Source organism: Perissodus microlepis, chromosome 15 (genome assembly GCF_051167445.1).
Source record: "Perissodus microlepis isolate ML-2025 ecotype Zambia chromosome 15, ASM5116744v1, whole genome shotgun sequence".
Taxonomy (NCBI): domain Eukaryota; kingdom Metazoa; phylum Chordata; class Actinopteri; order Cichliformes; family Cichlidae; genus Perissodus; species Perissodus microlepis.
In genome coordinates, this window is record NC_140475.1 from 20,055,580 (window position 1) to 20,077,507 (window position 21,928).

The following is a 21,928-nucleotide window of genomic DNA, read 5'->3' on the forward strand; positions in this document are numbered from 1 at the left end:
TCAGTAGGCCAGGAAGCAGAACAAACGCACAGTGTTGGAATCGGGACTGCCAGAACCATGCTCAAAATCAGCGCAAAAGACAAAGGGCTGTATCGCGACCGATTGCGCCCAGACGCCAAGAGACGGTACTTTGAAAAAAATTGCGTGCATCGGTAATGTGGACCCGTATGAAATAAGGAAGTGTAGTGGAAACCCAGACGACCACTGTGACCTCGTTGTGTGGACACAGAGAGACCTTGCTGTGATACGCATCTTCCCTGATGTGGATTTCTGGGAACCGCGTTTAAACCAAGCACAAGACTTCTTTCTTAAAGTGTGCCTTCCTGAACTTGTTGGGAAATACTTCTCCAAACAACGTGCTGCTCTAAATAGCCTGTAATGTTTCATTTTGTGGTTCAAGATTAATGCCAGCTGTGTGTTGCCATGTAAATAGTTAGCAAGTACATAAAAATGAAATGCAAAGTACATGTGAACAGATCAAGAATAAAAAAAACAAACAAATATACTATTCTTTTCTGTTTTATTGAAACCACTTCACACAAAGTACAATTATTTACAATGAACTACACATGCAACACAACAGCTTTATGAATACTCAACAAGAGCAGGTTTCATTTTGCACTGGTTTGACAACCACACTGGGGCACATATTCACCAAAACACAGCAAACCTTAACAATCTTATCAAGCAGTGTTGTGTCTTCACCCTCACATGATATGAGTAATCGGATTGGTATTGTAGTATGTAGCATTTTGAACTTGTTGCGCAAACTACCTATTACTCGCTCAACATGAATTCTCAGGTGGGCAATTGCTCTCGTTTGTTCAAAGTCCCTTGCATCAAGTTGACAGTAGCCTTTTGTGAAAGCTGGAATCTTGACCTCCGCACACATCATTCCTACAGCATCTCTGATGTCAAAGCCTCTGTCAGCCAATACTACGTCCCCTGGTAACAGCTTTTGAAGAATGCCACATTTCTCTGTGATGTGTTTATCTGATGCACGTCCCCCCTCTCAGACGCATTAGTGTGAGTAAGAGCATTTGGAAACCTGTCAGTTTCTTCGATATTGGCAGGAAATCTTTGACAGTGTTGAAGAGGGACATTAAGACAGCATAACAATGTAGTCCAGTGTAATATCTTACTTTTTCAGTATCATCCTTTAAGAAATGTTCATTCAGCTCTGTCTTTTGCAACTGTGATTGAAGCAGTCTGTTCTCCTCCAACAGCCGGTTTATTTCTGCTCTGCCCTGTTCATTGCACACACAATCCTTCGTCTGCCCTTTAGCTTCCGTGACACTGTCTGTCCGATCACCACTGTCCACATTTGCAGCTGGTACCTCAACCTCCACTTGTCCAACACAACTGCTGTCCACTGCCTCCATGACATTGTGATTTTGTTGTTGGTCTTCTGTCAGATCTTCATCGATCACTTCTGCACGGGGCACACCTTCAGACTCTGCAGCTGCATAACGAAAGCCTGTAAGATAAAATTAGACATAAGGTAAATGTACACCAATATTCCAATGACAGGTGTGTGATTCATCTGGAAGTTATGTGCGGATTAGTGTACAGTGATAGCAATTTAGTATGTTTTTAGAGGGGGGGGGGGGTGTTTACCTCCGATGGGTGCTCTTTTTCGCTTCCCTTGCGTACGCCTTGAGTGCCGGTCCGAGTCTGATACAGGTATGTCGTCGTGCCCCATGTGCAGTGTTGGTGCCCAGTCTGGATTTGTTACATCCATTTCATATGCTGGTTTGCCTGCAATAATGCCAAATCATAAGCTACTCAGTCGACATGACGTGGTTCTGCAGCATCACACATTAGCATGTTTTATCTCATTATCTATGACCTCAGCACATTGAAAATAACACTAAAAGCCTTTCAAGAGTGATATGAATTAATTTAGAACTCACCGGAAAGAAAATGCCGTGAGCAAACCAAAAAAAGCTGGGGATTGCAGAGAACTCCATATCCGCTTGTCTCACCGCTGCAATCCAAGCCTGACGTCTTTGTTTAGTAATATCGGATACATGGGATCCCTCACGTTGCCTCCAGGATGGAAAACGATTAAAAGAGAGCCCATTATCCAGCTTCTTGCCTTCACGATCGTGTGATCTAACGTTGCAACCGACAACACAACACGTACGATCCATAGCTGAAATGGTATCCTTTGTCTGGCCTACTGTCATGGCGGAAGGGGGCGTGGCCCATCTCCCGTGACATCACGCTCCAAAGCCCTAAGCAACAGGTACCATCAACTCCCTGCTCATATAAACAATAGAGGGGAGGGGACATATGTCGACGAGTATTTAAAACGCATACATTTGACCGTCCTAATAAGTCCAGGAGGAGACTACTTATGTTGTAAGGTTTAATTTTGTTTGTTTTGCTCTTCTTCTACTTCTTTTTTACATCAATAATTCAAGAACAACTTTATTTATCCCAAAATGTGGAAGGTCAGCCTATGATTTAAAAAGGCCTAGTTTAAATAAAGTAGACAATCTCAATAAAATGACTCAGTGAGTTAGAAAAAAAAGAAGGATACAAAGAACAGGACACAACAAATAAAATAAAAGAGTTCCGTAAATAAAAATCTAAACATAATTACAATAAGGAGTAAGATGGGAACATATCATAATAAGTGTTTTAATAAGTGTGTTTTTTGAATGCTCTTCTGCATTCTTTGGCTGCAATGAGTGGATATCTGTGTTACAATTGACAGCAGTCTGATCCATCTCCTCTCACCTCCGACATGTACAAGTCATTTTCTCCCTGCTCACTGAATATTTTCTTTTAATTCATTCTCTGGAAACCCTAGATATGTCTGTTTGAGCAAATTCCAGTAGATCAGCAGTTTCTGATATACTCAGACCAGTCTGTGAGGCACCCACCGTCAACCGTGTCACACTCAAAATCACTGAAATCAACTTTCTTTCTTTCTTTCTTGCATGCTGTACCTAAATGAGTTGAGTTGCTGCAATGTGACTGGCTGATTAGATATTCATCTCAATGAGCAGATAAACAGAAGTAATTAATGATGTTGTCTGTAAGTTTATTTTTGCATTATCCAGAGCCACAGTAATTTGGATGACTTCTGCATGCTGAGGATTTCAAGCATTGTCATCATAAATGAATAAAGGTATAAAATTCACTAGAAACTATGGAAATAGCTGAGGGTCAATATGTGCTGGTGGAGGACCTCCGAGTTCCATACTTAATGTGTCTGCTCCAGTGCTCAAGCAGTCTAGACCAGTATATACTGTACATAAATATTGTTATCTATGTGGGAACATCAGTGAACAGTGTAACTAAAGAATAAAGTCATCTTAAAAAGTGAGATCAATAAAAAGTAAGAAGAAAATAACTTTTAGACTGAAAGCTTAACAGTTTAAAGGATATCTTCCTTTTTCTAGAGTAACACTTACGAGAAAAACTATAAACTTAATAAATATGACATGTGTTTAATCATGATGGGGTTTGTATTATTTTCAGTGTTGTGGTATAAATTAGTGGATTAATGGATTAGGATGAAGCAAGATTATTTGGCAACGATCTAGCAAATTACCAAATATTACATAGTTGCAGCTGTTTTTGTTGTTTGGTTATTTTTATCAGCTTTGATCTTTTAAAATATGATTGATTCGTGATTGTATTGTTAGTAGATTGTAATTTACACTTTTCCCCCACTATATTCTCACAGTTTACTTCCCAGCTGCGTTTCTAAGCTACCCTCTACACTTTACATACAAACTAAGAGCTGTTCTATATGGTACAACTGCATCTCCTAAAATAACCAGCAATTTATAACTACAAATTTGTAAAAGATGAAAATGTAATTGTTTTGAAATATTAGAAGTGTCAGATTGGATCTCGTGCACAGTTTAAGTTTGCAATACTGCCTTAAAATCTGGTATACCTTTGGACAATACATTTGGTGGCCAGTAAATATGGATTATATACATGTTATACATGGTTGTTGTAGAGGTTGTGTTTTTCAGAAAGAAGCAACTATTCAGTTTTCACAGTAAATTTGCTGATGCATGCTTTTAATTTGACAATCTTTAAGTGTTTCCTCAGTGTAGGTTATTGCCTGTGGTTCTGTAATTGCTGCAGAAATAGATAAAGGAATGTATAAGCAACTAATATACCTATTGTGCCGCAACCATTTCAGCATGAAATAAAATGTAAACACAGATGTTACTAATGATGGTCATGTGGTAGTTCTGTTGTATTTAGGTACAGGGCGTTAATTGATGGAAAAACCTGTATTTACCTACAAATGGGTCGTAAAAATAACTTAAATACACTTCAGCTGATACAGCAACAAAAATAATAATCTGCAGCTCTAGAAGTTTATGCAGATTTTTTTTTATTTGAGAATAGAAGCTTTAAATTAACTCTGCTAGTGCCACACAGTTACATTCATTTCAAGATTCAGCTTTCGGACAAATGGAAATCAGATGAATTGAATTGAGTGTGACTTAAACCCACATGTTTTATGTGTATTTAACCCCGTATAAAGGGCCAGCTGACTGTGGGAGGTAAGGTAGATGGATGGACAGATGGATGAGGGTTTTTCTGTTAATCATTAATAAAGTGGATTAGCCCCAGTCTTCTGTAAATATGATGAATGCATCCACGGCTTCATTAGCTCTGCCTTCTCACAGCGTTGCTTTATTACACTGAGGTCGCACAGAGAAAGCCTGGGAGTTTTTCTCCACTTTTTTACCTGAAACTCTGGACATGGTGTCTCTGATCGATCTCATCTCTTTCTGGACTTGTGTGATGGAGGGAATAGCACACAGCGCTTAAGGATTTATTTGGTGTCTGAGGATTTTTTCACACAGCAGACTAACTTCACTTTTTTCTTTTACTTCTTTTCTTTTTCTTACACAATGCCGATGAAACGCAGCAGTGAAAGTTCAACCAGAGACGGCGTGTTTCTTATTCGCTCTTTAACCAGAACATTGTGCAACTCGCCAAAGGAAACATGCTCAGACTTTAACGGGCAGACACACTTTCATCAGGAGGACGACTGTGGCATTAAATCAGGTAACAAAGCAGCCACGTTCAGTTAATGCTGGAGGTTCATCCTTGATTTTATGTAAAATTTCTCAGGGTTTTTTGTTTTGTTTGCTTCAATCAGAATCTTTACGCATGTTCCTTTTGACTCATTTTCACTTCAGCTCTGGTAAAACACACTCTCTTGTGTTTGGTTACTTTACAAACTTCTCAGGCCCACACATTATTATATGTGTTCACATGTAATAATGATGATAACAACAAAAGGAAAAGAGGATATAGTAAAACCGAGGGAATGTAATTTTATACCTGTAGATAAGGAATTAAGCTCAACAACAATCATCTGCAGCAGTCTTTCATTATTTTCATTTTGCACTGACTAGATATGAACTTTTCTTCTGGTTTTACAGAGTTCAACAGAATTTTTTGACTCAGGATGAATATCCTGAGTCAAAAAACAAGTCACCTTTATTTACTTAGGAGATTTCAGGTTTAGCAGATGTGAAAAATCAGGTTAACTCAAGCAGAAAGCCTCAGATGTTAAGATAAAACAAAACAGACACATTGAAGTTAAAGTAGAGATCCAATTAAACAGCAGGAAAACAAACCAACAAAAGACAAACAGCAAGAAATGGAAATAATACCCAACATAATGGAGAGATGATAACCAGAAAACAAAAAAGACCTAAATAAAAGCATCTGAAAGGCAACATCACATTATAAAAGAGTGAGAAAGTTTATAATAAAAAATAGTTTTTAAAAGTGATTTTTTAATTTAGATTTTTATTTTCCCAAACCTTGTCAAACAGGTTATTTCAGAATATAGAGTTCTTCATGGACATGAACATGGAAATCTTGACTGTGGGACAGCTGGAAGGTTTTTACCTGAGAATCTGCGGTTTATACAGTATTTGGTTTCTGATATCCACCTTGAGTTCGGACCTATGTGTGCTTTAAATAGTAGAAAATTAAAAGCAAAGGATATGAACGATGCAATAGTGTCTTCTATAGCCACCACGAACATGAACTAAAACATTCTGAGGTTGGAGGTGTGAGAGAAGAGGTTGCTGTCAAGCCTTGAGATAGAAGAAAGAAAAGAAAGAAATTAACTGATTTTATTCTAGAGATTATTTTTGGAGGAATCAAACCTGGACAACTGTTTTCATGTGTGTTCAAGGCTAAGATGAGTCAAACCAAACCTCTAAAATTTCTGTCAGCAGGCTTTATATTCATTCACAAAGGGCCAAGGGAACTAACAGGCTTGGTGGGATTGAAAACACTCAGGATTTTTGGGTAACCTAGGCTCTGTGTTGTCTTTGCATCAATGAAAAGAGAGGTTGTGATGCATAATTTGGTCGAATGAAATAATATAAATAGAGAATAAAACAGGACCTACAATTGAACCTTGCGGTACACCACAAGCTATGTGAGATTCAATTACAGGCATTATTTAACCAAAAAACTGTGTGATGTAAAATCCCTCCAAGTAAGTGAATGGATCCTCTGTGCCTCCATAAAATAGTGCTTAAAACATACAGAACTATTTAGAATAAGTGTGAAGATTAAAATGTATTTTTATTATGCTTTATTACTTTAATTTTTTTAACCAGTACTAGTCGTTTCACTTACTATATAGTGAACTATTGTTTTTCACTTTTCTTTAACGTCTACCTGCTTTCTATCATAAAACTCTGCTATCCAGTTTGGAGATGTTGTTGTATGAACTCATTGTTCATCGCTCAAAGCATCGTTCTAAACATAAACAGTGTCATCATATCTAACATAACCTGCACTGTGTTGTTTTGACTGAGTAGTCATACATTTGTTTTGGCTTTTTAAACAGTTTGCCTTGTTATGATTAGCTACAGTGATCATCTTCTTTCATTCTTTCTGTTTTCCGTCTTTACAGTCTGGCATTAAAAGTATTCAGGTTTGTTTCTTTTCTTCTTTGTTTCTTTTCTTCCTCTGGAGTGTCCTTTGTTCTTGCTTGTTGGGAAAAACATTCTTTAGAAAAAAAATCCTTCAAAAAGCAATTAAAACGTCCCCACTGAGCACAATAACAAGTCAAGATACAGTTACAGTAAATTTCTTTGAAAGGCTGCTATGCTGCGCTTCAGAAACTTACAGTTTATTATTTGATTTGCTTTAAAATTCCTCATGTGATTTACGGTTTACTGTGTACACATCAGCGAACAATCGTTCTGAGAAATGATGACAGAAAATCACCTTCTTAAGGCTGGAAATAAGAAAACTGTCCTCATTCCCTTCAAGAACCAGTGTGGATTAAAAAAAAGAGATTTTACAAGGAAAGCCTTGAAGCAAGGATAAGATGAAATACTGGAACTGAAATAAATCATAGAATTGCATGAACGACATTTCATTAGTGAAGAAAAGTAATAACTATGTTCAGACAGCACCTCAGATATACAGAAAATCAACTGATTCAAGGTCCTGACAGTTAATAGTCACAGGATATTTTTACAGTGTTTTCATCCTTTAAGCTCGCCCTTAGGATGGACGAGGAGGTGGTGTTGGGCTCATTATAAATTTTAACTTAAACTTAATTTTCTGCAGACTGAGATTAAATCTAACACAACTCTTCTTTACCTTTTATTTATTTATTGTTTTGTTTGAGGCATATTCAGATTTGTTAAACATTATAGCAGAAGACCAGACGATTTGCTGACCCATCTTCAGAATTGTTCTGCAACAATACCTACAGTAATAACAAATAAAATGAAGCTCTTACAAAGGGGAACAGAGTCGATGTGTTATTAAAAGACTAAATGCAAGACTAACTCAGTCCTTCTTATCAAACAGCTAAAACCTTAAACGAAAAAAGATTCTGTATATTTGCAATTAATGAAAATTAAAACCACTTTTTTATGTTCAGTGATAATTTGAGTACTGATATCTTTTTGTAGATATCTTATGTACTATGACTATAGTATACAGTATATGTAAATTATGGTATACATTTTTCACCTTATGCCACTCTGCCCTGTATTTGTTTGTATCAGAAGCGGAGGAAAGTAATGAGACGCCGTCGTCTGAGGAAGATCAAGACCTGGTGGACTTGAACTCAGACCTGAGCATCAAACAGAGTATTCCTTCCTCCAGGAAGACCATCAGTCAGATCATCAAGGACAAGAAAAAACAGACCCAGCTCACACTGCAGTGGTAAGAGTATTAGTGACACACAGTATGAACACTAACTACCTGCTAGTGTTGGTTGTGGCCGTGTTTATCCCTCTATCTATCCCTCTCAGGGGTACCTCAGGGTAGCCGTTCAGTGGATTCAAACCACCGACCTTCTGATCACGGGGTGACCACTTTTACCTACTGAGCTAATCTCTATGGGTCTGAGCAGTAGAATATAAGATGCATAATAATAAACAGCACTTATTTGGATGATAGAAATATCTCCTTTATATGGAGTAAACAGCGCAGGGCCTAAAGCTGATCCATGTGGGACTCCGCTATGCTTCTTCTTCGCTATTCTACAGTGCTTTATAAAAATAACATTATAGAACATGATACTTGATATAAACATAATCTTACATATTCCCAGTTTCTCACATGTACAAAATTCTTGTTTGATTCAAATAATTTTCCTTTGGGATGATTTTTTTTTTTCCAAAACCAAACAATCAGTTAAGTAAGAAAAAGGTTCAGTAAGACATCAGAAGAAATTAACAAGTCAGAAAATAAATTCCTCATGAAAAGATTTACTATTATTTGCAATGCACTAAAAACAGCCATCAGGAGTGGTCTTAGTACTCTTACTTTTTCCATTCTACATGCGTCATATTAAATTCTTCCTGCTCTTTTGACTTTTTTTCATGCACTATTATCTTATAGGTCCCAATAAAGCTGTACTTTTTGTTCAGTGTATCTGGATCTAACATTTTAGATTACTGTTTTTTTCCTCTTTGTTATTGAGCCAGAGCTTTATTTGAATATGCTGCAATCAGTGAACGTTTCAAGCGTTGTTCTGATAACTCTATAAGAGAGATTTTGTGTGTGACCAGGCTGGAGGAGAATTACATAGTGTGTGAAGGAGTGTGTCTGCCTCGATGCATCCTCTATGCCCACTATCTGGACTTCTGCAGGAAAGAGAAGCTGGAGCCGGCCTGTGCTGCTACATTTGGAAAGGTGTGAGGTGTATTCTCATTTATTCTCTTCATGTGTTTTATGCACTGTTTAGTTAAAGATACGGTTCTTTCACTTATTTTATGTGTCTTTAAAAAAACTTAGAAGTCCCAGCTTTTACTTACTAAACCTTAAAGGCACCTTATTACAAACTTTACACATCCGGTTTATACACATTACATGTATTATAAAGTCACTGTAGACTGTTGATTGATTTAATGAATTACAACAATAAAATCTGACATAAAAACAGTAGTTTTGTGAAAATGAACTTGTGATTGATCTTACCAAAAGATTTCACCTTCTCAGACAATCCGACAGAAGTTTCCTCTCCTGACAACAAGAAGACTCGGCACCAGAGGACACTCCAAGTAATGCAACATTTACCTTCTAATGCGACACACAATGAATAAATAATAAAACACAACATAACAGCATTTCCTTCAATAAAGGTTTGGTTAGTGTTTGACATTATTACCTATTTTATTTTTTAAAGATATCATTACTATGGAATCGGCATCAAAGAGAGCAGTGCTTACTATCACTCTGTTTATTCTGGAAAAGGTTTGACCAGGTACCTTTAAAAGCTTCTCACCAATTCCCTTATTCCAACAATCACGTACTGTTTTCCTTACATCTACAGAAGCTTTCATGTCTTTACATTACCTGATTTTTCCACCAGTTTACTGTGTCCATTAGTATTCTATTAGGAGATTCTGAATAATGTATAAACAAGATCATCTCTGAATGTCAAATAATACCGTTGTTATGTTTGCATTTATTGTTTTGTTCTTATTTTATTTGATCAAATTCACACTTTTCTGAATTTTGAAAAAACTTCCATCTGAATGTAAAATCCAAATAATTCTGCTTTGATGACAGGTTTTCAGGGAGCAAGCTCAAAAATGAGGTAATATTCACTTTTAATTTCAATTATTGAAAATCCATTCCAACATATTACACAGGAATTTAGAGGAATTTGTCTTTTTTATTATGATAAACTAAACAGAACTAAATCAGAAATATAAGTTTTATTAATTTAGGCTTCATGAAACGTATTAAGCTCTGTGACAGAACCGCTGTGAGTTCACTGAACTCATTAAAGTAGTTTTATAAAGCAACATCACTGACATATTAGTAAATTCATAGTTTCAAATCACAATAAAAACTTCAGTAAATGTAATATATGGGGCGATCGTGGCTCAAGAGTTGGGCGTTCGTCTTATAATCGGAAGGTTGCCGGTTCGAGCCCCGGCTCCGGCAGTCTCGGTCATTGTGTCCTTGGGCAAGACACTTCACCCGTTGCCTACTGGTGGTGGTCAGAGGGCCCGGTGGCGCCAGCGTCCGGCAGCCTTGCCTCTGTCAGTGCGCCCCAGGGCGGCTGTGGCTACACTGTAGCTTGCCATCACCCGTGTATGGGTGGATGATTGTGTAAAGTGCTTTGGGGTCCTTAGGACCAAGTAAAGCGCTATACAAATACAGACCATTTAATATCTTCTGTAATATATTTTGCAGGGTGGCTTCACCAGGAAATACTCTTTGAGCTCTAAAACTGGAACGCTGCTCCCAGACTTCCCCAGCGCCCAGCATCTTCTCCTGCAAGGAAACATTTCCAGAGAAAAGGTTTGCTGATGAATCGCTTTCTATAAAATGGTATAGCACACGTAATTATGTAATTACCCCCAACAATATAGAGTATTCCAGTTAAAGTAGTTGATTTGGTTACTGTTTCAAGTCTGGTAACTTAATTTTTTATTCTTCAGGTGGACACTCTGATTATGATGTATAAAACACACTGCCAGTGCATCCTGGATAATGCCATAAATGTCAATTTTGAGGAGGTTTGTTTAAATGACTTTAAATATATAAATTTAAACATGACTTCAAGCTGAGTAAGCTCTTCGAATAATCTTTCTTTCAGATCCAGAATTTTCTGCTCCATTTCTGGCAGGGAATGCCGGACCATCTGTTGCCGCTGCTGGAAAACCCCGTTATAGTCGACATCTTCTGTGTCTGTGACTCCATTCTCTATAAGGTTGTAATAAAAAATCTCTTTTTTATTTTGACAGTTTATTATTTGTGAAAGCCGGAACGTTTCTCAAGCATTTTGAAAGTATTGATTTTGCTTATTTACTATAACATACTTCTTTTTTCTTGGACTCTATTAGAGTAGCTTAGCATGAGTTAAAATCATACTGTTTGAACATTTTTTACTGAACTTTAATGCAGCCACCCAGTTCCTTGTGTCTAAAACAAGCTGGTTTAGTTCTTTTGTCTTGATTTTGGATCTTGATGCAAACCTAATTACTAGAACTTTGGCCATGTTTAACACGAGAGCCCTTTGCTGTAGCAATATTTCTATGTCTGCACATATGAACACCGTAATATGTCCACTTTAAGCTTATTGTGTCTGTTCTAGTATAAGATGTAGAAATTGACCTGTGCAGATTTTAAAATTCAATATCAGTTTGGTAAATTAATAACAATGAAGTGGGGAAAAAAAGTCTCATTAACATCCCTGAGCGAGAAGGAGAGGAGTCTTCTAAAAACATTTAAATCGTCTCCTTGTTGTTCTCTTGTAATTTGTCTTTTGTTTTCTCAGGTTTTAACAGATGTTCTGATTCCTGCCACAATGCAGGAAATGCCTGAAAGGTTTGTAACTTCAGCTGTGCTAATAATGTTCATCTGATGTACTTTTGAAAAACAAGAAAACAAACAAGGACTTGTAATATTTTTATAAAATGTAAAATAATGTAAAATGATGCAAAATAATGCAAAATGGATTCATTGGTCACCACTTCATGCAAATTGCATCATATATAAGTATGGACATGTGCATGTATATGTGTAAATATATGTATATTTAGTGGGTATGGATGTATGTGTATTTGTACGTGTGTGTGCATGTACATGTCTATACTTATAGATATCTATTGCTTACATGGTAATACTAGAAGTATAATAGTTGAAATTTATTACTTGCATACTTCCACAAACCTTATATACACATATACTTTGTATGCGTGTACATAGAACCTCAGCTACTGTTGTATATATTGTATTGTATATTATCTTATTTATTTTGTATTTCTTGACTTTATATTCTTGGTTTACTCTTTGTATTCTTCTGCTAGCTGTACCTGAGCTGTGGTAAAGCACAAATTTCCCCTGTGTGGGATCATTGAAGTCTTATCTTATCTTAAACTTTCCTCAAGACAGCCTGGATCCTAAAAATATCCTTTTTTAAACTGTAGAGATACGGGATGTAGCTGTTACATTTTAAAATAGTCCGACAGAGATGTTTAAAACTCAGCAAATCTACACATTGAGGATGTTTCTGTTTCCAGTCTGTTGGCAGATATCCGCAACTTTGCCAAACACTGGGAGCACTGGCTGGCCTCCTCTCTGGAAAACCTCCCCGAATGCCTCGCAGCCAAGAAGCTTCCCATAGCACGCCGCTTTGTTTCATCCCTGAAGAGACAGACCTCATTCCTACACCTGGCACAGGTATAACATTATACAACAGAAGACAGTGTACACCAGCATCTTAAAACAAGCATGCTAAAAACTTCTGGAGTTTTATTTTTTCTCTTTCCGTTAATCCAGATAGCACGCCCGGCGCTTTTCGACCAGGCTGTAGTGACCAGTATGGTGCTGGATATCGACAATGTGGATCTTAGCAGCATTAGCTCGCAGCCTCTTCTCAGCGTAACCGTTAATGGAGATCAGGACCCCGATATCTACTCTGAGTGTAAGATTCAAGCACAGCATCAGCCTCATATTTAAAATGATTTGTACTTTTGTACAGTTTCTGTTGTTACAGTGAAAATGAGAACCTCCTGTTAGGGATAACTTTTCTCTTCCTGTTCTCTCCTTTCTTTATTTCCTTTGTTTGCCTAGATGACTCTATTACAGTCTTTCAGGAGCTGAAGGAGCTGCTGAGAAAAAACGCCACAGTGGAGTCCTTCATCGAGTGGTTGGACTCTGTGGTGGAGCATAAAGTCATCAAGGTAAAAGCTGTTCACCTGAGTGTCCCTGTATTTGTGTGGATACCAAAGACTGCATTTCAAAGAAGAATATAGCCATCGTGACATCACACTTTGGTTAGTGAGGTCAAGTTGTGAAGCCTTGAGCATTTTTACATTGCCGTTTTTGTGATTTGAAAACAGTCATGACAAGCGAGCAGTAGTTGCTACTGTACTGTCATACAGTAGTTAGGCCCAAAGTAAACCCTGTTTTATCCTCCTCCTGGACATGAATAGACATCAGAATTTCAAAAAATGAACATTACGATTTGTTTGTTAAGACTCCAAACGAACTGTTTACATCATGAATTCCTCTAGATAGTCTTTACTGCAGTCTTAGATAATGATACCAGAAGGCCATTTTCCCATAAACCTTTTGAAACCACATGATGCGCCCCCTGCTGGCACAAAGACCACCAGGGAAGTGTTCAAGGCACTTCCAAATTAAGTTGTCAAACCAGGAAGCCATGTCCATCTTTTATATACTGCCTTGTGGTCCTGCCATGAAACCAAAGGATTTTTTTTCTCTCTTTGTGTTTCGATCAGCCTGGTAAACAGAGCGGCCGGTCAGTGAAGAAGCGCGCTCAGGATTTCCTCCTCAGGTGGAGTTTCTTTGGTGCCAGAGTGATGCACACGCTCACACTCAACAATGCTTCTAGCTTTGGTAAGAACATCCGAGAAGTTCGCTCACACCTGATAGTTAATTTAAAATGACAGTGAGTGTAAATTTCACAGCAAGGGGATGACGAAGCTTTACAGATGCTCTCCTCTGCAGACGCACACCAGGGTGTACAAAAAACTGCCCGAAGTCTGAGCTTTTAACCACCAGGGTTATTTGTACATATGCTGATCTCATTATTATAAGCTTTTTGCCATGTTTAATACGAGTAGCTACCTTTTTTTATTAGTATATACAGGACTGTGCAAAAGTCTTGAGACATTTCTTTATTTCTTTATGTTTTGCTTGGAAAAATGTTCAGGTAAGAGGAATGGGCTGAAAATGAGTGAAAAAGCAGCCAATGTCCAAAGAAAAAGTTTGAGGCAACTTCAGAAAGTCTGGAGAACTGTTGCTCAAGCTTAACTGTTGCTTAAATATTCCCCTAGAAAACCGTCTACGTCCTTGGAAGCAAAATATAAAGGAATGAGAAATGACTCAAGAGTTTTGCACAGTTCTATTTATACGAGGAAATAAGGAAAAGCTTTAATAGGTCCAGTTAAATGTCTTTTGTTGTTTGCATTTCGCTCATGATATTTGTAATATTTGTGCTGCTCAGATATGAATTTGCCACTGCTTTCTTGTCCATTAGTGAATCTACACACACACACACACACACACACACACACACACACACACACACACACACACACACACACACACACACACACACAGGTCTAATACAAGCTAGCTCTGAGCAGATTGCTACAACAGCATCATAAATTGTAATGGCCAGACTTGCCTTGATTACACACAGTCTTATCTGTAGGTTGTGTGCTCTCTGTTTAAACACTGTGCAGGGGTGTGTGTGTGTGTGTGTGTGAATAAACACTGACCATTTGGTAGTTCGTTCTCCCTCTCTGTTTTAAAGTCCAGTTGAATCTGTGACTCTGCAGGTCAAACAGAGAGCAGATTGATTTTAAAGATCACACAGCAGATAGAGAAAAAGCATGACGCAGGCACTCAGCTGAAGTCGCAGAGCTTTTGGACTGTGGTATATTTGTAGATACATAAAGTGTTTGTGTTGCAACAGGTTCCTTCCATCTGATCAGGATGCTGTTGGACGAGTACATCCTGTTGGCTCTGGAGACTCAGTTCAACAACGACAAAGAGCAGGACCTTCAGAACCTGCTGGACAAATACATGAAAAATGCAGGTATCAAGCATCATTTCAGCTGCTCAGAGATCCATAATTAACTCAAATTGACTGCAGGTCCACTACTGTTTAAAGAGTGTAATTATTATGGATGTAGTAAATAGATGAATCGAAACCTGGATGTAGATAAAAACAAACAAACAAACCTGGGGTTACCAGCTTTTTATGCAGGATGCCCTACAGTGCAGTGAAAATAGAATTAATATATGTTTTAGTACATTAATAATGAATTTACATGTATTAATGTGTGATAAAATAAAATTAGAGAGTAACAAGGAAGTTTCTAACCTCAGAAATGTTTTAGTTTCATGACCCATGTGCGGTGTAATACATTTAAACACCCAGATTATTATCAGAGGTTCCTCATGTTATTCACATCACTTTCAGATGCCAGTAAAGCGGCGTTCATGGCCTCGCCCAGTTCCTGCTTCCTGGCAAATCGCAGCAAGGCCACTGCTGCCACGGACCAGCCGGTAAAGAACGAGTCTCTGGGAGAACACGCCTACATGTCTCTGTCCACCAATCAGCAAAGCCTGGAGGGAAAAACTGTCATCTATCAGGGGACTGAAACCTCTGGCTTCACAGTTTCTGGTAAAAGAAAAGACATTTCGGATTTTCTGTCACATTAAAAAACGTTTTCTACTATCATATAAAATATGTTTTAATCTATGCTCTTTTGGGTTAATCAAAAAACAATAATCAGCGATACAATACGAACTGTAATCAAAAGGTTTGACAGCTTCATGTCTAAAAAACAGGAATCATACGTAATTTAAATTTGGCTGCTCTTCCCTTCAGGGACATCTGCTATCATTAGGTCTTCTGTAAATCCTCAAATGAGCAGAAGTTTAGGCTTTTTGGGTACATTGTGATGGATAAATAATGAAAGTGCTAAAGTAAACTAGAACTAGAACTATTACAGACAATTACAAATACAAAATTATTCATATAGTGAAAACAAAGCAGATGTCATATCAGGTGTCCCCCAAAAATATCAGCCCACTGATGTACTAGTGTATCCTGCACTCCTGCTCAGTTGAATAAAACAATGTTTTAACAGGTCCGTGTAAACAAGCTCACCTCTAACTTGAGGTATGTTTTAGGGAAGCATGCACTCATCATAAAAATGCTGAAAAGTCTTGATGGTGATGCTGAACAAAAGTGCAATCTATCATAAGGTTAGCTTTTTTCTGAGTAGCACTCTTTTCCACCAGATGAGCTAATGCAACATCCAGCCCTCAGACACACGGGGTTATGATAGATAACCAAGGTTCAGGGTTGTTGTCACTTTAATGTGTTAGAAGCTTGTGATGTTCTTTGTTTTGTTACCAAAAACTTTTAAAAACTCCTGTAAGCACATGTCTGATGTTGGTTTCTTTAGGCCTCTAAGTGTCGTATCCCTCTTCATCCACAATCAGGTCCTCAGATGGACTTCTCTCAGGTCAGCGGCCCCCTCATGACCCCCCCAATCTCTCCAGCGGGATTAGTTCACAGAGGTTCTGTCATCAATCAGGGGCCCATGGCAGGAAGGCCCCTGATGTCCTCTTCTTCTTCCACCACCTGCTCCTCCTCTTCTTCCTCCTGCCTTTCATCTCTCAGTGCTATGACCCAGCCCAGCCCCTGCTCTTCATACACGGAGACCCTGTACCATTGTTTACCTCAAACCACCTCCGGTTATTTTCCTCCAGCCAGCAGCTCCTCAACCCCAAACTACCAATCTACTCTCAGGTCAGTTTCATTCATTTTATTTGGTATTTTGCATTTTATTTATTTACCTGCATTGGAACAAATCTGATAATTACCATTGAGTCATGAGCCACAACAAACTTTTACTGACAGTTCTGTTTAAACTTTCTGCCAAAATCATTTTAATTTGTGTTCCAGGCCTCAGAATCAGTGTCTGGCTTCGGTTCAGTCTCAAGCTTCATCTCTTGCCTGTCACCTGTCTCGGTACCCCTCCTTTAACGACCAGCACCTAAATAAAAACGTGTTCTACAATCATCAACCTGCTCCTGTCCATCACTCGTCCGGCAGCACTAACTGCTCCCTGGCACCCTATGCTTCTGCAGTCCGGCCCTCATCTGCCTACCCTTCAGGTTCAGATCCAGCTCACAGTGAACAGGGACTTGACCCTCAGGTTGCAGCCCAGATTCTGGATTCAGCTGAGGGGTTTGGCTTTGTGGAGACTGGACTGAACCTTCCTGGTGGTGGATGTCAGGCACAGACGTATTCTGTCACAGGACCAAGCGGTAAGGATTCCCAAACTGTGGCCTCAGTCTAAATGTCTTTAAACACCGGTTGCATAAAATCCCTGCAAATGTTTTATATGTAAGTTTTTTTTAGGGCAGATTTTCTGCAAAATGCAGCATGCTCGGTGTGTGTAGAAATTACACGTCAAGTTTCAATCTGAAAAATTTTAAATTTTCGTGTTGTTATTTTAGCAAAATGTTTGGTGTATAACAACCTTAAGCCACTCATTTTCTTATCATTGGTTTTTCTTGTCTCGTGCTTGGTCATGCTTTTATATTCAGCCCTATGATGCTCATTTAAGTTCTATACAGTGCTGGCATGATACCAGTGTTGAAAATAGCAATTTTGCAGATCGCTGATGCTGGTACATGACTTAAGGTCCTCATAAACTGCAATGCCTTGAATATAATGTCTGAGCATCTTAAGCGTCTGAGGTCAAAGTCATCATTGGTGACTACTATGATCCTAATCCTATCTCTAACAATACAGGCTTAGAATGTGTGTGTATATTGGCAATTAGTGTTCAAAGAAAATAATCATACTAACTGACATCAAAAGCTATTTTTTCCTAAAAAAGTCAGTTTTGCCCTTCTCCAAAGTACAGGGGAACCACCTATGATGACAGATGCTTGTTTTATGCTTGAGTGCGAACCACCGACAGCCTGTCTACCTGCAGAGAGTGTTTGTAGATGAAGGCAGTGCGCAAAATGTGTGGTACAAGCAGTTTGTGGGCTACTCTTGATTGTGCTGCTCTTGGTCCTTCACCTAGCTGTGGAGAAGAGCCACATTATAACATACAAAAAGCTGAGGTGAAACTGAGTGTTAAAAACAGTGAAAAATGTCCACTGCTGCATTTAAAAAAAAACCTCCTCTCCCACCTCTGGTGAACTGTCCTATGCCAGCCCACTTGTCAACCAAGCAGCATTTGATGGATGCATACATCATCCCTGTCCAGCTATTTGCAGATGAGATTTTAAAGGGATGCACATTTGTGGTGGGTGAAAGCCCCTCTCTGTTTGCTGTCCACATAGAAAAGCATATGCAGATGGACACATTTGCAGGACTGGAAATTACATTTTATGGCTCAGAGAGTTTAATAAAAAATCTGTGATTGATTTGATCTTCAGAAACCAGATATGAAAGAATCCAGTATAAAATTTCTATTTATGGATATCGGTCTAAACTCTGACTGATAAAGACTAAGCATACTTGTTATAAATACAGTCTGCACAGAGTGAAAGGGTTTAGATATTTTGTGAATCAACTGTAACTTTGATTTCTTCCACTCAGATCTTTCTGGCCTCTTGAGCATCCCTGATGCCCAAGTTTGGAACCAGTGTTTTATGTACAATGATTTTAATGTGTTTAAATGAACTGTAATAACTGTTGTGCACAATAACACCAGATGTCTCAATGTGGGGGATGATGGTGACTACAATTGTAGTGGATCTTTTTAAATGCACCATCAAGGGAAGCACACCCAATTTTTTGCACAGTAAAAAAAAGATTCTTACCAAACTGTACATCATTGGAAAACACTTTTCTCTTTCAGCAGGTTATTATGGGAACAGCAGTTACCTGGAGAGCCAGCGCATGACATCACTGGTTGACCAGCATGTGTCTGTCATCAGCAGCGTTGGCAGTTTGCGTCCTTTCCCTTCGACGTACTCCGAAGTCCACGATCCACTCAACATCTTGGACGAGCCAGGAAGGAAAACGGCAGGAGCCTTTTACAGTGAGGCAGAAAACGGAGCAGGTGAGCACAGAGGAGTAATGGGAGCAGTTTTGCAGGATGGGGAGTAGGCTCATAGGGATACACCATTGGAGACATCTGAGGGTTTTCTTTTGTTACTGTGAGCTGCTAGAGGAGCTCTGCTTTCTAAATAAGAAGCGTCAGATTGGGGTCTGGGATGCGGGGCCTTCCTGCTACTGCAGATAAGAAGGCGGTCTGGACTCTAGGCCTGAGGCTCGGTCCTCTCTGGCACAGCTGGCTGCCGGCAGAGCCCACGGGCACGTCACTGCAACCCCCTCTGGCCTCTGCTCCGTGGCTGCTGGGTGACCTCTCGTTTGGGGCTCTCCTCAGCTCTTCCCAGGAGGGTGGCACGGTTGCCCCTGTGGTGGTTCTCCATGGGTCCTCGTACTCTGGGGCCTCTGGATGTCTGGGGCCTGGAGCTCCTCCATACCTGCTTCATGCCCTGGGGACGGGGCTATGGCTCCCCACACTCCCTAGCAGATCGTTACATGGAGATATCTTTTGAATACAAGTGTGCTGATCCACACAGGTGTGCACACAGGTGTACACACGGGTGTTCACAGACACAAACTACACCTTTCTTGGCTTCTACCTCAAAGCACATTGTGCGCTGTCGATCTTGCGTGCTGCACAATAACAAGTTATATTTAGTATCTACTGTTATCTACTGTTAGCTAGTTTATTGTGATGGTGTTGTAACAACCGAAAATCAAATCAAATAAATACATAATTATAGTTGGTAAAGTAAATCAGCTTGGCATCTTTCTTGGCCTTCAGACAACAATTCTGATGGCTAAAGATCCAAATGGGACAGGCAAAAAACAAAACAAAAAACCCCCCCATATAAAACATATAACAAGGTTAGTGTATGTTCAAATCATCTCTGTGAACCACAAGCTCAGACGTCAGCCTGCTCTAAATGCTCTGTTTCAGACGGGTTTTTTTCTACCATTGGAACATCATGATTTTAGTGACGGTGAATCTCCTTCATATGGTCACCTCAGGCTCACAACAGCCACCCACCTGCTGTTCAAAGCCTCTGCTGGGAAGGAAGCTGAAGCAGCTCAGACAGAGGATAAACCAAAGGAATACACTAAGACCCAGGATAAGCTAAATAAGGATTATTTTTAACTGTCTAAAATAATATCAAGCTAAATATGTGCAGAGGTCCACTTTAACTTGAAACGACTTGGTAGGATTAACGTAACTCATAATTCGCTAGATAAACACAAATAAAGTGCACAGAAAAATAAAATGTACATGTCATGCACAGTTCAGCTGCACCGTTGTACTTCATGAATATAAGTCCACTTCCACTTCCACGTCAGGGTGGGTTTGTTGGAAGGTGTGCACAGCAGTGTTAGACAGCAGTTTAGCATAAACATAAAACTCTGTTAGACTGGTATAGCAGTGATTCTCTATGGATTCTCCCCATTCACCATCTCATAGATTTGGAAGCTTGGTTACACGTCACTGGCTGAAACAATGTTAGTGTATCACCAAGGAAACTGTGCTATTTGTTAGCAACATGATAGCTTAGTGGTTAGGTGTGTTAACTCACAACAAGAGGACACTAGTTAGAGTTCTGCTGTGTGGAGTTTATAGCTCCAGTTTCTCCTGACACTGAAAAACAAGCTAAGTTAACGCTGTGCGTGATTGGATAAAGAAAGCTTTGGTTTGTTTTTTCACTCCTGATCTCCATATGTGACAAAGTTGTTAATGTGACTCGTCTTAGTGTTGCCATAAATTGGCTACATCATGGCACCAACACCAACAGACAAAGACAAACTGTGAGATGCTATCAGCTTTAACAAAACAGCAGTAATTGACTTTCTGTTTATGAGAGCAGGCTGGATTCTTCTCATGACCCCACCGGTGGTCGTAAAGGTACTGCAAGGGATTTAAGTCACGTGTTCTTTTTGATCCAGAGGAAAACCTTTTAAATGGCCATCAGACATTGAAAGAAAAGCTCTGAAGCGCAAAAGAAATTTTCATAAGAGCAAAAACAATCCATGAAGACACAAAGAAAGAAGGATTCATCTTCATATCCTGTGTAAGAAACTGAAACACGTCTGCTGTCTTTTCCTCAGATCACTCCCTCCCCTCGTCGGGATCTGCCCCCTGCATGTTTGGACTTCCCTCTCAGTTCACCTCGCAGGAATCTTTGCTTTCTCAGCAGCGTGTGACGGCATCCTCTGAGGTCCAGGACCTGGTGTCCTCGCTGCCCCCCATCAACACTGTGTTCATGGGGACAGGAGGAGTGCAATGATGGATCCATCATCCATGGAGCGACATATGTGCCAGTACTGCCGTGTAGGATGGTTTGGTTTATAAAAAAGCAGCAAGCTCAGTGGGCTGACAAAGGGTAACGACATGTAAGATTCTACTAAATTCACTACAGCAAACACCCAATCTGCAAGGTACAGTATGAATCTTCACTCAGCCACCAGGACACTCCAGCATGCAGTGCTGATGAAAAACAGTTGACCTCTGATAACAGTTTTATCAGGAAGCCAGCCTTTGATACCTATGCTAACATAAAGATATTTATATTTAACAAAAATCTTATTTAAATATATTTAAATACACGCAGACTGTGCTATCCACCTCGAAACAGTTGCTTCTTCTTCATCCACAACTGTGTTTTTTAATTGGTAATTTTTCCAGATTGGAAATAACAGCAAACACTGCTTTTGTTCCTTCAGTGTTTTTTCTGTGTGCAAGAAGTTGTAAATAAAGCTTTGGAAAATGGAACAGTTTACTTTCCACTGACTGCACAGCAGGTGAAAAACACCTGGTCTGCCCTGACTTATAATTCATCAGTCTAGACTTAAAAATGTGAAACATTTCTGCTG

General features: G+C 39.2%; 1 protein-coding gene and 1 pseudogene across 2 annotated transcripts; one reads left to right on the forward strand and one right to left on the reverse strand.

Moving 5' to 3' along the window:
• Positions 1 to 895: 895 nt before the first annotated feature.
• Positions 896 to 2,215, reverse strand: LOC146372070 (uncharacterized; annotated as a pseudogene). The gene is made up of 3 exons (XR_014802637.1): positions 1,914 to 2,215; positions 1,618 to 1,758; positions 896 to 1,477 (listed from the first exon to the last, which is right to left on the reverse strand). The product of XR_014802637.1 is annotated as an uncharacterized LOC146372070 (transcript).
• A 2,680-nt stretch (positions 2,216 to 4,895) lies between these two features.
• Positions 4,896 to 21,342, forward strand: rfx6 (regulatory factor X, 6). The gene is made up of 20 exons (XM_084954243.1): positions 4,896 to 5,052; positions 8,046 to 8,202; positions 9,054 to 9,177; positions 9,484 to 9,545; positions 9,671 to 9,748; positions 10,057 to 10,084; positions 10,690 to 10,797; positions 10,938 to 11,015; positions 11,096 to 11,209; positions 11,777 to 11,826; positions 12,522 to 12,681; positions 12,781 to 12,925; positions 13,075 to 13,184; positions 13,746 to 13,863; positions 14,948 to 15,070; positions 15,458 to 15,661; positions 16,489 to 16,798; positions 16,955 to 17,319; positions 18,876 to 19,076; positions 21,164 to 21,342. Exons 1-20 carry the CDS (start codon positions 4,896 to 4,898, stop codon positions 21,340 to 21,342), a joined length of 2,871 nt encoding a protein of 956 aa, XP_084810369.1.
• The last annotated feature ends 586 nt before the right edge of the window (positions 21,343 to 21,928 follow it).

Bases quoted from the DNA above. Each gene is read 5' to 3' on its own strand.
- rfx6 (XM_084954243.1), top strand. From the start codon at position 4,896: ATGCCGATGAAACGCAGCAGTGAAAGTTCAACCAGAGACGGCGTGTTT. The intron at 10,085-10,689 runs GTAATATTCACT...TATATTTTGCAG, and splicing joins GGAGCAAGCTCAAAAATGAG to GGTGGCTTCACCAGGAAATA. The intron at 13,185-13,745 runs GTAAAAGCTGTT...TGTTTCGATCAG, and splicing joins TGGAGCATAAAGTCATCAAG to CCTGGTAAACAGAGCGGCCG.